Consider the following 14,723-nt stretch of genomic DNA (forward strand, 5'->3'; position numbering starts at 1 on the left):
TGTAACTGTTTCCAAGAAAAGAAAATATTTGTGTTACAGTGACCAAACAGGTTGTGCAAGTTATTACAATTTTCCTTTGAGTACATTGAATTTTAGGGGCTGGCAAAAAATACCAGAATTCACCTTACTCATATTTTGGAGTTTTGGTGGAGACATCTCAGTTCTTTAGTTTCTGTGTGCTGTTGACTTTCAGAGGAATCTGGTGAGAATTATGAACCAACATAATTCATGAATGAAGGAGTGAGTAAATGAATGAAAAAGCTTGTATTAAGCACTTACCCCATATATAGCATTGTGCTAAGTATTAAGAATCCGATGAGTGAATCTGGAGAAATTAATATAGCCATGCTGACTTTGTCCAGCAGCTGCAAGTTAGTTTTTTTTATTCCTCCCTAAATTATTCTTTATTTTACTTCTCCTAGTAACTATTCCAAACTTTCTTTTCTTTTAATCCTTTCACAACTCTTTCTTTTTGCCTTTTAGCTGAGAATCCTGCTTCTTATGTTACTGAGAAAACTGTAACCATACAACATTAATTTCCTCTTCCTTTCTCCATCTTGGGAGAAATAACTTCACTGGAATTGAAAGGAATGAAGTCCATTTAATTATGCAACTGCAGAAGTGGGTGTCCTAATAGAATAAATACACTTGAAGAACAAAAAGCAGTCTTTTATTCTGTAATTTGAGATGCAAATCCTTTCCCTGTTCTTACCATTGGCTAGGTACTACCAGGGTTACAACCTAACTGGCAATGCCTTCCATGTAAGGGTTAATTGTGTTCAACTTATTTGGACTTATTCAGAGTCTGATTCCCCCACATATGAGTCTCTACTGAGTGTAAGTCCTTAATTACATCTTCCCTTCCATTTGTGAGTGAGTCTCCACCTGTAATTACATTTTACAGTATGTTTCTTATTCTAAGTCCCTACCTTGGATTACTTTTTTCCCTGCATTTGTAAAACCTGAGGCCCATCCCTGATTACATTTCCTTTTTCCTTCTTATCCTAACCTCCATTTCTTAGGTTTCAATTTTATACAACTACCCTCACTTCCTCTCCTTTCATTAATTCTTCCTTTTCTTTTTATTCTGCATTCTGGACCTCATCACTTAACTAAAATTGCTGTCTCCAAATTTACTAATGATTTTTTTCTTTTTTTTTTTTTTGCTAAATTTGATTCTAATTCTTTTCAATCTGCCTTCTACATTGGACATTGTTGACCATCTTCTCCTGGATATATTTTTCTGTCTGTTTTTGTGATCCTTTTAGAAAGAGTATTTTATTTTTTTCCTATTTTAACATTTGCTTTTTAAAATTTTGAATTTAAAATTCTTTCCCTCACCTTCCTTGAGACTCCAAGCAATTTGATATAAATAGTACATGTGCATTCGTGCAGAACATTTCTATATTATGTTGTAAAAGAAAACAGACTTCCCTCCTTCCCCTCCCCCGCAGAAAAGAAAAGACAAAAATAAAATAAAAAATACTACATTTTCAACACCATCAGTTCTTTCTCTGGAGTTGGATAGCATTTTTCATCTTGATTCCTTTAGAATTGTCCATGACACTTTTTCTCATGATTTTCTTCTGCCCATCTAATTGCTCTTCAGTCTCCTGTGCTTTCTCTTCAATCTATATGACATCCCCTAATTGTGGGGGCTCTGCAAGATTATGTCTCTTTTCTTTCTCTATATTCTTTCAGTTGGTAACCTCATCTTCTCCCACTGTTTTAATTCTCTATGATGTATGGATGTACATACATATCTAGCCCCCAGTCTGTTCCCTGAGCTTCAGGCCTATATAAAGTCAAGTCAGTAAGTATTTAATAAATACCTTCTATGTACTAGGCATTGGACTAAGCATAAAGAAATGAAGAAAATTCCCTTCTCTCCAGGTGTTCATAGCCTAATGGGAAGGACAACATGAAAACAACTGTACAGAATTGGACAACCTTAAAGGGACAACACTAGCACTAAGGGAGGATCAGAAAAGACTTCTTACACAAGATGAAGTTTTTTTCTCAGACTTGAAGGGAGATAAGAGGCAGAGATGAGTGAAAGAATTTCTTATTTAGAGGCAACTGGTGGAAATCCTAGAACTAGGGGTAATTTTTAATGCAGAGAATGGGAAGTTGATTGATCACAAGAAATGCTTCTCACCATAAAATTTTTCCTGTAACTTATCCTCTATATTGATTTTGCTTGTTTCAGCTTCTTGATGTAGTCTCTCAGCTAACAAAACAGAACCTTCGGGTGCTTGTCCTGGGTCGGAAGCACATGCTAAATGGAAGTTCCAGGTGGCAAAAGCATGAAATGACAGCTGTGCAGAACATGGCCTACTGCTTTTTTGCTGACAATGTGTAAGTATATAGGACAAGAGGCACATGCAACTAGTTTCTGGATGAGTTGCTCTCAGTAATATTTTATTGTGGTATTCCATAAAGGTGAAACAAGCATTTGGTTAGTTGTGTGTAAAATAGAAAGATTAAAAATCATTTGAAGCAAGAATATATCCCCAAACTATGTGGAGTTTGCCATTGTATTTTGTCAGTTTTTGAAAAATCCCTATTTCTGAAGATGACTGAGTTGCTTGCCTAATGCATGGAACACCAGGCTGAGTTCAGGAACTTAAATTAGAGGCTTTAGAACTCAAAGGAACCCTAGAGATTATCTTATCCAGAATTATCTCACTTTGAAAATGAAGAAAGTTAAGGTCCTTCCTCTAGTCATTAAGCATTCAATTTGTAATGATGGCCAAATTTATGTTGTGTCTCTGTGCTTATTTTCCCATAAGTTTAAAAAAAATTTTTTGAAAGCAGATCATTTTAGAATGCCTGAATGGAAATAACTACATTAAGACAGAATGTTGTTGTCAGGAAAAAGCCTTAAAGAAAATAGATTCTAGTTTTATCTAGGACTGTGCATTTAGTGCTAACTAAAGTTACAAATTCACTTATTAGACAACTCTTTTTACCATAGGTCCTCAAATTTTTCAATTATCTCATTTCATCTGTTATCTTGATTTCCAATCAAGTCCAATAAACATTGATTACATAAAATTACCGTGTGCAATGCATTGTACTAGAAATATAAAGACAAGCAAAAAAAAATTCCTCTCAAGGAAGGATAGAAACCATCATGTGTGTACACATATAGAATAATTTGAAATGATAGAACACTAAAAACCTGTGGCATGGGAAAAGATTTCCTTTAGGAAATGGCTCATATTTTCAACTTTGAAGAAAGCTGGAATTCTCAGAGGTGAAACTGAGTATGTAGGGCATTCAGGCATGGAGGAGAGGTTTTTTTTTAGAATTTTTTAAAGCTATTTTATCAAATACATGCAAAGATAGTTTTCAACATTAACCTTTGCAAAAGTTTAGCATCACAACTTTTTTCTCTCCCTCCCATCCCCCCAATTTCCATAGATGGCAAGCAATCTAATATAGGTCAAATATGTGCAATTCTTCTAAATATATTTCTATATTTGTCATGCTGCTCAAGAAAAATCAGGTCAAAAGGTGAAAGAAAAAAAATATTCACATACACACACACACACACACACACACACACACACACACCACACATATATATTTAATCCATATTCAGTTTTTACAGTTCTCTCTAGATGTGGATGGCTCTTTCTATCACATCTATTGGAATTGCCTTGAATCATCTCATTGTTGAAAAGAGCTAAGTCCATCACAGTTGATTATCACATAATCTTGTTGTTGCTCTCTACAATGTTCTCTTGGTTCTGCTCACTTCACTTAGCATCAGTTCATATAAGTCTTTCCAAGCTTTTCTGAAAACAAGTCATTTCATATAGAACAATAATATTCGCTTGCATTCATGTTAATACTTGAATAACTTATTCAGCTATTCCCCAACTAATGGACATCCACTCAGTTTCTAGTTCCTTGACACTGCAAAAAGGACTACTACAAACATTTTTTGCACATGTGGGTCCTTTTCCCTTTTTTATGATCTCTTTTGGGATACAGGCTCAGTTAGAGACATTGTAGATCAAAGGGTATGTACAAGAAAAATCAGATCGGAAGGTAAAAGAAAAAAAAAGACCAAAAAAAAAAAAAAAAAGCGAACAACAAAACACAAACTCTTCTTCCCTCTCTCCCCCCCAAAAAAAGAAAGAAAATGAAAAATAGTACATTTTGAACTCAATCATGTTTCCAAATTTGGACATGTTTCCAAATTGCTTCCCAGAATGGCTGGATGATTTCACAACTTCATCAACAATGTATTTAGTGTTACAGTTTTCCCACATCTCCAGCATTTATCATTATTTTTTCCTGTATTCTTAGTCAATTTTTGAGAGGCGTGAGGTGGTAGGAGGAAAGGTTTTTCAAAAACAGGGGCAGCACAAACAAAACTAATGCAAACAAGATTAGAAGGGAAGTAACAAATTGGGAAAACATTTTTACAGTTAAAGGTTCTGATAAAGGCCTCATCTCAAAATATACAGAGAATTGACTTTATAAGAAATCAAGCCATTCTCCAATTGAAAAATGATCAAAGGATATGAACAGACAATTTTCAGATGATGAAATTGAAACTATTTCCACTCATATGAAAGAGTTTTCCAACTTACTATTAATCAGAGAAATGCAAATTAAGACAACTCTGAGATATCATTACACATCTGTCAGATTGGCTAAGATGACAGGAACAAATAATGATGAATGTTGGAGGGGATGTGGGAAAACTGGGACACTAATACATTGTTGGTGGAGTTGTAAAAGAATCCAAACATTCTGGAGAGCAATCTGGAATTATGCCCAAAAAGTTATCAAAACTATGCACACCCTTTGACCCAGCAGTGCTACTCCTGGGCTTATATCCCAAGGAAATACTAAAGAAGGGAAAGGGACCTGTATGTGCCAAAATGTTTGTGGCAGCCCTTTTCATAGTGGCTAGAACCTGGAAAATTAATGGATGTCCATCAATTGGAGAATGGTTGGGTAAATTATGGTATATGAATGTTATGGAATATTATTGTTCTGTAAGAAATGACCAACAGGAGGAATACATAGAGGCTTGGAGAGACTTACATCAACTGATGCTAAGTAAAACGAGCAGAACCAGAAGATCATTATACACTTCAACAATGATACTGTATGAGGATGTATTCTGATGGAAGTGGATATCTTCAACATAGAGAAGAGCTAATCCAATTCCAATTGATCAATGATGGACAGAATCAGCTATATCCAGAAAAGGAACACTGGGAAATGAGTATAAACTGTGAGCACTGTTTTGTTTTGTTTTTCTTCCCAGATTATTTTTAGCTTCCGAATACAATTCTTCCTTTGCAACAACAACAAAATTCGGTTCTGCACATATATATTGTACCTAGGATATACTATAAATTTTTAATATGTATGGGAATGCCTGCCATCTAGGGGAGGGGGTGGAAGGAAGGAGGGGAAAATTTTGGAACAGAAGGGAGTACAATGGATAATGTTGTAAAAAAAAAAAATTACCTATGAATATGTATTGTCAAAGAAAATGTTATAATTATAAAAAATTAATTTAAAAAAAAGAAAGTTGCTGACTTTAAGGAACTTATATTTTAATGGAGTTAATACTGAATTTAGCTTCCCTGTTCTCACATTTTTTATTGTAAAACAAATATGATACTGGGTCTATAATCATTTTTGCAAAATTAAAATCAACTTTTTATATTCGAAATTAAAAAAACAACAAACAAACAGGGGCAGCAAGTAGAATTCCCATTTGGGAAAGACTTAAATGGCCTGGTTGCTCAGCACATATTGTGAATGAAGATGATTTAATGCACAGACTGGAAAAGTTGACTGAAGCTTTCTGAAGGGCTTTAAATTGTTGAATTTATGCTACAAGAAATAGGAAATCCCTCAAGTGACATGGTCAGATTTTGTATCTTGGGAAGATTATCTTGGTAGTTAAATGGAGGAAAAAAATAGGAAAGAGAATGCATCAGAAACCAGAGGATCCAATTATGAGAACTATTGCAAAATATGGTCATGTGACACTGAGAAGGTGACAGATGTAGGGGATGAAATGAGTTGATGTAGAGGGCTGAAACTCCAAAAAGGTATGCTTGACAACCAAGCGCTAATTACTTAATTAACTAAAAGGCTATAACACATAGCTACTAATTACCCATAAGGCTAATTACCTATTCTATGTGAGACAACGACTCTATAAGCATATATTTGGATAAATGGCTCTTCTCACTGTTGATGCTTGCTGAATGTTAGGTGTTAAGATAATCAGAGGCAAGAATTGGAGGGAGAGAGAGAGAGGCAAAGTCACTTGGTGGTAGGATAAGGAGGAGAGAAGTTGGTGACTCCAGATTCCTGAATCCAGGATTCTGCTTGCCCTGCCTCTTTCACTTTTCCCCCTAAAGACCAAGGACTTTAATTTATCCCGATTCCGGCTGACCCTGAGGCCCTCCAAGGAGCGAGCCAGTACTCTACAAGTTGATCAACACATATTTACTAAACATCTATCATATCAAGTGCCAGCACTGTGGTGTAGGTGTTGTGAACCAAAGCAAAACAATTCCTGTCTTCAAAGAATTTATATTTTAAATTAAAAAATTTTTTAAAATAGTTTTTATTTACCAGATATATGCATGGGTAATTTTACAACATTAACAATTCCCAAACCTTTTGTTCTAATTTTTCCCCTTCTCCCCCCCCCCCCCGCCCCCCACAGATGGCATGTTGACCATTACATGTTAAATTATAAATTAAATACAATATACGTATACATGTCCAAACAGTTGTTTTGCTGTACAAAAAGAATCGGACTTTGAAATAGTATACAATTAGCCTGTGAAGGAAATCCAAAATAGAGAGATTGGGAATTCTATGTAGTGGTTCATAGTCATCTCCTAGAGTTCTTTTGCTGGGTGTAGCTAGTTCAGTTCATTACTGCCCTATTGGAACTGATTTGGTTCTTCTCCTTGTTGAAAATGGTCACATCTATCAGAATTGATCATCATATTGTATTGTTGAAGTATACAAAACGATCTCCTGATCCTACTCATTTCACTCAGCATCAGTTCATGTAAGTCTCCCCAGGCCTTACTGAAATCATCCTGTTGGTCATTTCTTACAGAACAATAATAGAATTTATATTTTAACAGGACATAACAATGTACAAATATTGGTATCCACAGAACACACACAGAATCTAACACCTGAGGGGAACCCATACATACAAGAATAGATTTGAGCTGAATATTGAAGAAACTAAGTCTTCCAAAAGGCAAAGATAAAAAGAAAGAATTCTAGACATAGGGATTAGGCAATTAAGAAATATAGACAGGATATTGAATATCATGTATAAGGAACACCATGAAAGCCCATGTGACTGGAGTAGCAGAGCACTTACAAGGTATTGCAAGACAGTAATATGTTATAAAATGGGAAATGTAAGCTAGGTCTAATGAATAAATGTTAAACATCTACTTTGTGCCAGGAACTGGGCTAAGCTCTAAAGGAAAAGGGTGGGAGGAAGGGTTAGGAAAAAATTTGGAACACAAGGTTCCTTGCAAACAAGGATGAACGTTGAAAATTATCCTTGCATGTATTTTGGAAATAAAACTATTATTAAAACATTAAATACAAGGAAAGGCAAATCGTTCTTTATCTCTAGGATCTTATAATCTAATGGCCAGGTCATACAGACATTTAACTGCCAGAGTAGTTTATTTATTCTGCCCTAAGTTTCTTCCTACTTCCCATTGCTCAAGTGATGTGCCTAAAGCACAAAGCTATGTCATCTCTCTACTTAGTAAATTGTAGTTGTTCCCTATTGTCTTTAGGAGCAAATCCAAAATCATCTCTTTGTTATTCAAAGTCCTTTGTAACCTAACCTACCCCATGAGTCTTCTTATACTTTATATTGGCCTTTTTTCTGTTCCACAAACAAATTACTCCATCTTTCAACTCTGGGCATTTTTTCTGTCTCCATTATATTAGAAAGTTCTTCCTTCTCTTCTTGACTTCCTTCAAATTCCATCTGAAATCCCACTTTCTATAGGAAATATTTGCCCAATGTCTCTTAATTTTAGTGCCCTCCTATTTATTCTATATTAGAACTTCCAAGCATATCCTTTACTTGTTGCCTATCCACTAGGTTGTGAAATTCTTAAGGACAAGGAGTATACAAGCCTTTTGCGTGTATCCACAGGCACAGGGCCTGGAATATAGTAGTATAATAAGTGTCTATTGATTGACTGATTCTAAAGACAATAAGGAACCCTGGAGAGTCATTAGCGGGAAAAGCCAAGATTGGCAGGATGTAACAAGTCTACATGCTTTGATCACAAATTAGAATTTAGGAATTGAAAATCAAGATTTTAAACAGTTTTTTAAAAATTGAATTAGTAAACAGAACCCTGATCTTCAAATCAGATTATTTTTCCTTTCAGTTTTTTCTTTTTTTTTTTTTTTTGAAATATTACTATTTCTGTTATAAAGATTTACATGTAGATAATGAGTGTTCAAAGTATCAAGAATTTAGAACACTTCTTTTAAAAAGTAGTACAGAAATATAAAGCATAGAGAAAATAATCATATATCTTTGTCTGGACTCTTCAGACCTCTCTTTCTTTTTGGTTGACTTAGCTCAGAAGATGATGCCTTCCTATTATATGCCACTCTGCATTCAGGGAACCAGTGTAGATTTCTCACCAGAGATCTGATGCGGGACCATAAAGCTTGTCTCCCTGATGATAAGACTCAACATCTATTCTTTAGATGGCAACAGGGACATCAACTTGTGTTCCTCAACTATTACCCAGGAAAAAAGATCATTTTTCAGGTATGTTCAGGAGGGTACTGGTTAAAAATGTGAAACCAAAAATTTTTTAAAGGCATTATTTCAGAAAGGCCAAATACAACTATTAACTGTTAAAGAGGATTTCAATCCCCTCTTCCTCTTTCCTTCCAAAAAGATGTAATTACTTCATTTTTTCACTGTCTGAAATTTTCTGGGTTATAAAAACTAAGTTTCTAACACACTTAATGTTTTCAGTATTCATAGCATTGAAAGAATTTATGACTTCATGAAATGTTCCTTCATAGGTAGCTTTTTCAAATGGAATCAAATTATTAATTAGTTACTATAGATTCAAAACTCCCTTAAGATTCTTCATAGTTCTTTCCCTTGCGCGCGCGCGCGCTCTCTCTCTCTCTGTCTCTCTCTCTCTGTCTCTCTCTCTCTGTCTCTCTCTCTCTCTCTCTCTCTCTCTCTCTCTCTCTCTCTCTCTATTTCTCTCTCTCTCTCTCAATATATATATGTATATAATCTGTTGTGGTGTGTGGGTGTGAGCACCTGTTAGTTCCAGTGAGTTGTTTTGTTATGCCAAGTGAACATTGGCAAAAAAAAGCTAGTGTAATCTTGGGCTGCATTAAAGAGATTCTGTTTTGGTCTAGAAAAATAATAATACTTTTGTACTAAACCCTGATTTTACTGTATTTGGAACCCCTTATTTGGTTTTGAGTGCCACAATTTAAGAGTGACATTGATAAATTAGAGAACATTCAGGAAAGGGCAACAGAGATCTGGGAATTACCAGCATAGAGGCAATTTGAAAGCATGGGAAGTAGTGACACTAAATAAATATAAAGGGAGAAAATAAAAGGGCCCAGTATAGAGCCTTGGGAGACTCCCATGGGTTAACTGATATGATCTGAATGAAGATCCAGTAAAAGAGACTGAGCTGAGTGAGACAGATAGGAAGAGAATCAGAAGATAGAAATATTATGGTAATCTAGAAGAGATTGTCAACAAGACAGTAATCAACACTGTCAAAGACTACAGAGATGGCAAGAATGAAGATTGAGAAAAGGCCATTGGATGTTACATTTAAGAAAAAACTTGATTACCTTGGAGAATGATTAAATTGGAATTTCAAGAACTATACCAAAAGCCAGCTATAAGCCCGTGGACAATAGAAAAGGGAATCTATCAGGAAAAAGCTAGCTCCCACTCGAGCAAATAAATGGAAAATATCCATGCAGATATAATATTCCTGGAGGTGTTAAAATTAGACTTGCCAAGAAGGCCCCAGAAGGTTAGAATGGTCTGGGAAGGATAGGGAGGGACCAAGAGATGGAAGGAAAAAGGCAGGTGAGCCATTGCTCAGATTGGGGCACTCCAGCCCAAGGTCCTTGTATTTCTAACCTGAAGTGCCAAAAAGGACTTTGAAGAGCTAGCAATCTGAAACTCAAAGATCCACAAAGGCCTAACCCTAGGAAATAAAAATCAGGTGGGACCATGTGCAAAAATGTTTGTAGCAGCCCCCCCCCCTTTTTTTTTTTGATAACTTAATTGACAGATCATATGCATGAGTAATTTTTTACATTATCCCTTGCATTCACTTCTGTTCCGACTTTTCCTTTCTCTCCCTCCACCCCCTCCCAAAATGTCAGGCAGTCTTATACATGTTAATGTGTGCAGAACCGAAAAGTTCTCTTGTTGCACAGAAAGAATTGGATTCAGAAGGTAAAAATAACCTGAGAAGGAAAACAAAAATGCAAACAGTTCACACTCATTTCCCAGTGTTCCTTCTCTGGGTGTAACTGATTCTGTCCATCATTGATAAATTGGAACTGAATTAGATCTTCTTTGTTGAAGATATCCACTTCCATCAGAATACATTCTCATACAGTATTGTTGAAGTGTATAATGATCTCCTGGTTCTGCTCGTTTCACTCAGCATCAGTTCATGTAAGTCTTTCCAAGTCTCTCTGAAAAAGAGTAAGGTATTAGAAAGTTGGAAAGGTAGGAAGAGATCAAGTCATGAAAGACTTTTTTTTTTTTTTTTTTCTGAGGCAATTGGGGTTAAGTGACTTGCCTAGGGTCACACAGCCAGGAAATATGTTAAGTGTTTGAGACTATATTTGAACTCAGGTCCTCCTGACTAAAGGGCTAGTACTCTATCCACTGTGTCACCTAGCTGTCATGAAAAACTTTTAAATGCCAGAGAAAATTTACTAGATTCTATAGACACTTAGGAATCACCAGAATAAAATTAATGTGGATGTGGGGAGCAGAGGATGACAAATTTGACATGTGCTTTAGGAAAATCAGTGTAACAGCTGAATAGAAGATGGATTGGAATGGATTTATTTCAGTCATCTTATGTGTGTGAGGCAATAAATACCTGCTGAGAGATAGTGGCTGTGTGACTGGAGAAAAAGAAATTTTGAAGCTTGTACTCATAGAATTGGGCATGTTGTGGGTGTTGTGAGATATGGAGATCAGCGATCTTCCTGTAGTTGAGGAAGAGTTGAAGAGTAGGCATGAGAATGAATAAACTGGAATGGAAAGTTAGGGTATTTTAGAGATCATCATTATGTATATGGAGAGAGTAAGAGTTGTAACAATGAGAAAGATTAGATCAGGCACTGAAATTATAGAACGATAAAGAATGTCCTAGGGGTTTAACAGATAATTCTGTCATTCTTTTAGGCCAGTGTTACTGTCAATATATACTATTAATCTTAACGTAATTTTTATGTCCTGTTTTCTGATTCAACAGTCTGTTCTCACCTATGATACAGTGGTACAAACAACAGGAGACTCATGGCATATACCATATGATGAAAACATGGTGGAAAGATATTCTTATGAAGTGCCAACTAAATGGCTTTGCCTTCAACAACAAAACTGAGCCTTCTAGCCTGGACTAAGTGATGTCTGAGTGTCCTTTCTGCTCTATATCTGTGATCTTCATTAAGTATCTGTGTACCATTTTGGCTACTGCAAAACAAAAGTTGCTATCTTATAGGAAGATAGATGATCCTAAACTGGAGTTCTACATATGCTCTAGAAAAGAAGAAAATATATCTGTTGCTCATTCAAATAAATCTGTAGTTTTAGTAAGCAGGGTTTTTTTTTTTTTTAATTAAATGAGGCATTTAATCTTTTTATTTCAGATTATATTTTCCACTATACCTTTTCTTCTGTACAATATTATTTGTGAAATCCTGTTTGTTCCCTTCACATAACTTTATCAAGGATGCGCCCCTAAAGTATTCATTTATTATTGTCTTTAAGATGTTATAAATTTGATGATTATATAGATATTTTTGGTGCTACCCAATAATAAACAATGAATATTTCTACATTTATTTGTTTTCCTTTATTAAATGTTAATGATCTTTATAGATTAATTTTGTGGAAGCTGTAATTATATTGATTACCATATTATTGATTTGCTAGAATTTTCTATATAAATCACATCAACTGCCAATAGAAATAATTGTCCCTCCTTTTTGCTCATACCTATTCCTTTAGTTTCTTCTTCTTGTCTTGTACTTTGTCATAGTGGACAATGGAGATTTAACTTTTTGGCAAAGCTTCTAGTAATTCTTCATCATAAATCATGCTTTCTCATGGATTTAAGTAAATACTGTTTTCAACATTTTTCGTAAAACTTTGTGTTCTAAAATTTTCTCCCTTTCCTCAACACAGCAAGCAATCTTATATAGTTTGAATATACATAATCCTTATAAACATATTTCCATATTTGTCTTGTGCAAGAAAAATCAGACTAAAAGGGAAAAAAAAAACACAAGAAAGAAAAAGGGAAAATAATATGCTTTGATCTACATCCAATCACCATAGTTTTCTCTTTGGATGTGATTGGCATTTTCCATCCCAAGTCTATTGGAATTGCCTTGAAACACCATATTTTTGAGAAGAGCCAAGTCATCATAGTTGATCACATAATCTTATTGCTGTGTACAATGCTTTCCTGGTTCTGCTCACTTCACTCAGCATCAATTCATGTACTTTCCAGGCTTTTCTGAAATCAACCTGTATATTATAATTTCTTATAGTACAATAATATTCCATTACAGCCATATGCCATAACTTATTCATCCATTCCTCAACTGATGGGCTTCCACTCAATTTCCAGTCCCTTGCCACTACAAAAAGAGCGGTTGCTACAAACAATTTTTCACACATTGGGCCTTTTCCCTTTTTTTATATCTCTGGGATACAGATACTGTAGTTGAGATTGCTGTATCAAAAGGTACACACAGTTTTATTAGGCTTTTGAGTGTAGTTCCAAATTGCTCTCCAGAATGGTTGGATAATTTCACAACCCCTCCAGCAATGTATTAGTGTTCTGGTTTTCCCACATCCCCCTCCAACATTTATCAACTTTTTCTGTCATCTTAGTCAATCTGAGAGGTTTGAGATGGTAACTCAGACTTTTCTTAATTTGCATTTCTCTAATCAATAGTGATGTAAAGCACTTTTTCATATGACTAGAAATGGTTTTAATTTCTTCATTTAAAAATTTTCTGTTCATATCCTTTGACTGTTTATTAATTGAGGAATAACTTGTATTCTTATAAATTTGAGTCGGTTCTCTATAAATTTTAGAAATGAGGGCTTTCTCAGAAGTACTAGCTGTAAAGTTTCTCTTTAGTTTTCTGCTTTCCCTTTAATCTTGGCTGCATTGACTTTGTCCAAAACATTTTTTTAATGTAATCAAAATTATCCATTTTTCATTTCATAATGTTCTCTAGCAGAACATAGCTTTTAATTAATATCTTAAAATATACTCCAATAAGTTCCAAGTGGATAAGTGATCCAAACATGAAATATATCTCAAAAGTGAGACAAATCCTTGTCTGATTATTACAAGGAAATTGTAATTGTCAAAGAAAATTTTGATTTTTACAACATTTGGAAAGCTTGCACAAACAAAAGCATTTCAGCTAGAATAATAAATGAATTGGGTTAAAACTTTTGTATTGAACATTTTTGATAAAAGTCCTGTGTAATATACCATTCAATTCTGAAGTTAGGATTGAAGGGAAGAGAGTTTCCTTGGGATGCAGGATGGGTGGGCTGGATAAACCATATCCTTTTACCTCGGGGTTCTGAGAGGAGAATTTTAGGATTCAAGAAGTTGGGGATACAGGAAGTTCCTACCTAGAGAGAAACTGAGGAGCATACCATACATCAGAGTGGCAGTGATCTTAAGCAAGATGGCAATCTAATCAGGATGGGTTTAAACAATGAAACTCAGGGGAGAAGTTTAAAGAAAAACTCCCAATTGCTTTGATGTAGAGATGGAGAAAAAAAAATACTGGGTCTCCCCTAAAAAGCTCTGTTATCTAAAGGAATGGAACTTAAAACGGAGAACTCTTTTTACATAGAAGGCCAGATGTTTGCTGGGCTTCTAGTCACTTCCTGTAATGTTCTGATCGTCTCTCAGTTGTAAATTGTAATGTTCTGATCGTCTCTCAGTTGTAATCCTTCTCTGGGAGGAGGTTTCTTTTCTGTATAATCTTTTCCTCTATGAGCAGGTTTCTTGGGAGGCTTCTGGAACCTCCAGCCAGCCTCTTCTTCCTGAATCCTGGCTCTGAATCTCCTCCAGCTCTTGTCCTTCCCCAATCCAGACTGCTCTCCAGGCTCAGTGTTGCCTCTTTTTATCCTCCCAGAGAATGGGCGTGGGATAATGCAAGGGCTTCTGGGAAGAACCACTTACAATGAGCTTGCTCCTCCTAGAATTCCTAAGGTGTAAACTCCTTTAAAGGCCCAAACCAAAGGTCTGAGCTGTCAAGTCAACCTGAGTTTTCACCTTGTAATTATCCAGACAACCTGAATTCTCAACTTGTCACTGTCCAGACAACCTTTCTCACCTGGTAATCCTAACAACTTCCCACCTTGAGTAGCAGGAAAA

General features: G+C 35.4%; 1 protein-coding gene across 4 annotated transcripts in view; it reads left to right on the forward strand.

Moving 5' to 3' along the window:
* PRORP (protein only RNase P catalytic subunit) overlaps positions 1-12,144 on the forward strand; it is a 33,632-nt gene extending 21,488 nt beyond the window's left edge. For 2 of the 4 annotated variants that reach the window (XM_074290673.1, XM_074290672.1), the window contains exons 6-8: positions 2,210-2,358; positions 8,638-8,833; positions 11,559-12,144. In XM_074290673.1, the coding sequence (XP_074146774.1) occupies positions 2,210-2,358; positions 8,638-8,833; positions 11,559-11,690 (477 nt within the window). In that variant the 3' untranslated portion in view covers positions 11,691-12,144. The remainder of the gene's footprint in view (positions 1-2,209; positions 2,359-8,637; positions 8,834-11,558) is intronic. The other 2 variants (XM_074290676.1, XM_074290675.1) reach the window with 1 other exon arrangement.
* The last annotated feature ends 2,579 nt before the right edge of the window (positions 12,145-14,723 follow it).

Source organism: Sminthopsis crassicaudata, chromosome 2 (assembly GCF_048593235.1).
Source record: "Sminthopsis crassicaudata isolate SCR6 chromosome 2, ASM4859323v1, whole genome shotgun sequence".
Classification (NCBI taxonomy): Eukaryota; Metazoa; Chordata; class Mammalia; order Dasyuromorphia; family Dasyuridae; genus Sminthopsis; species Sminthopsis crassicaudata.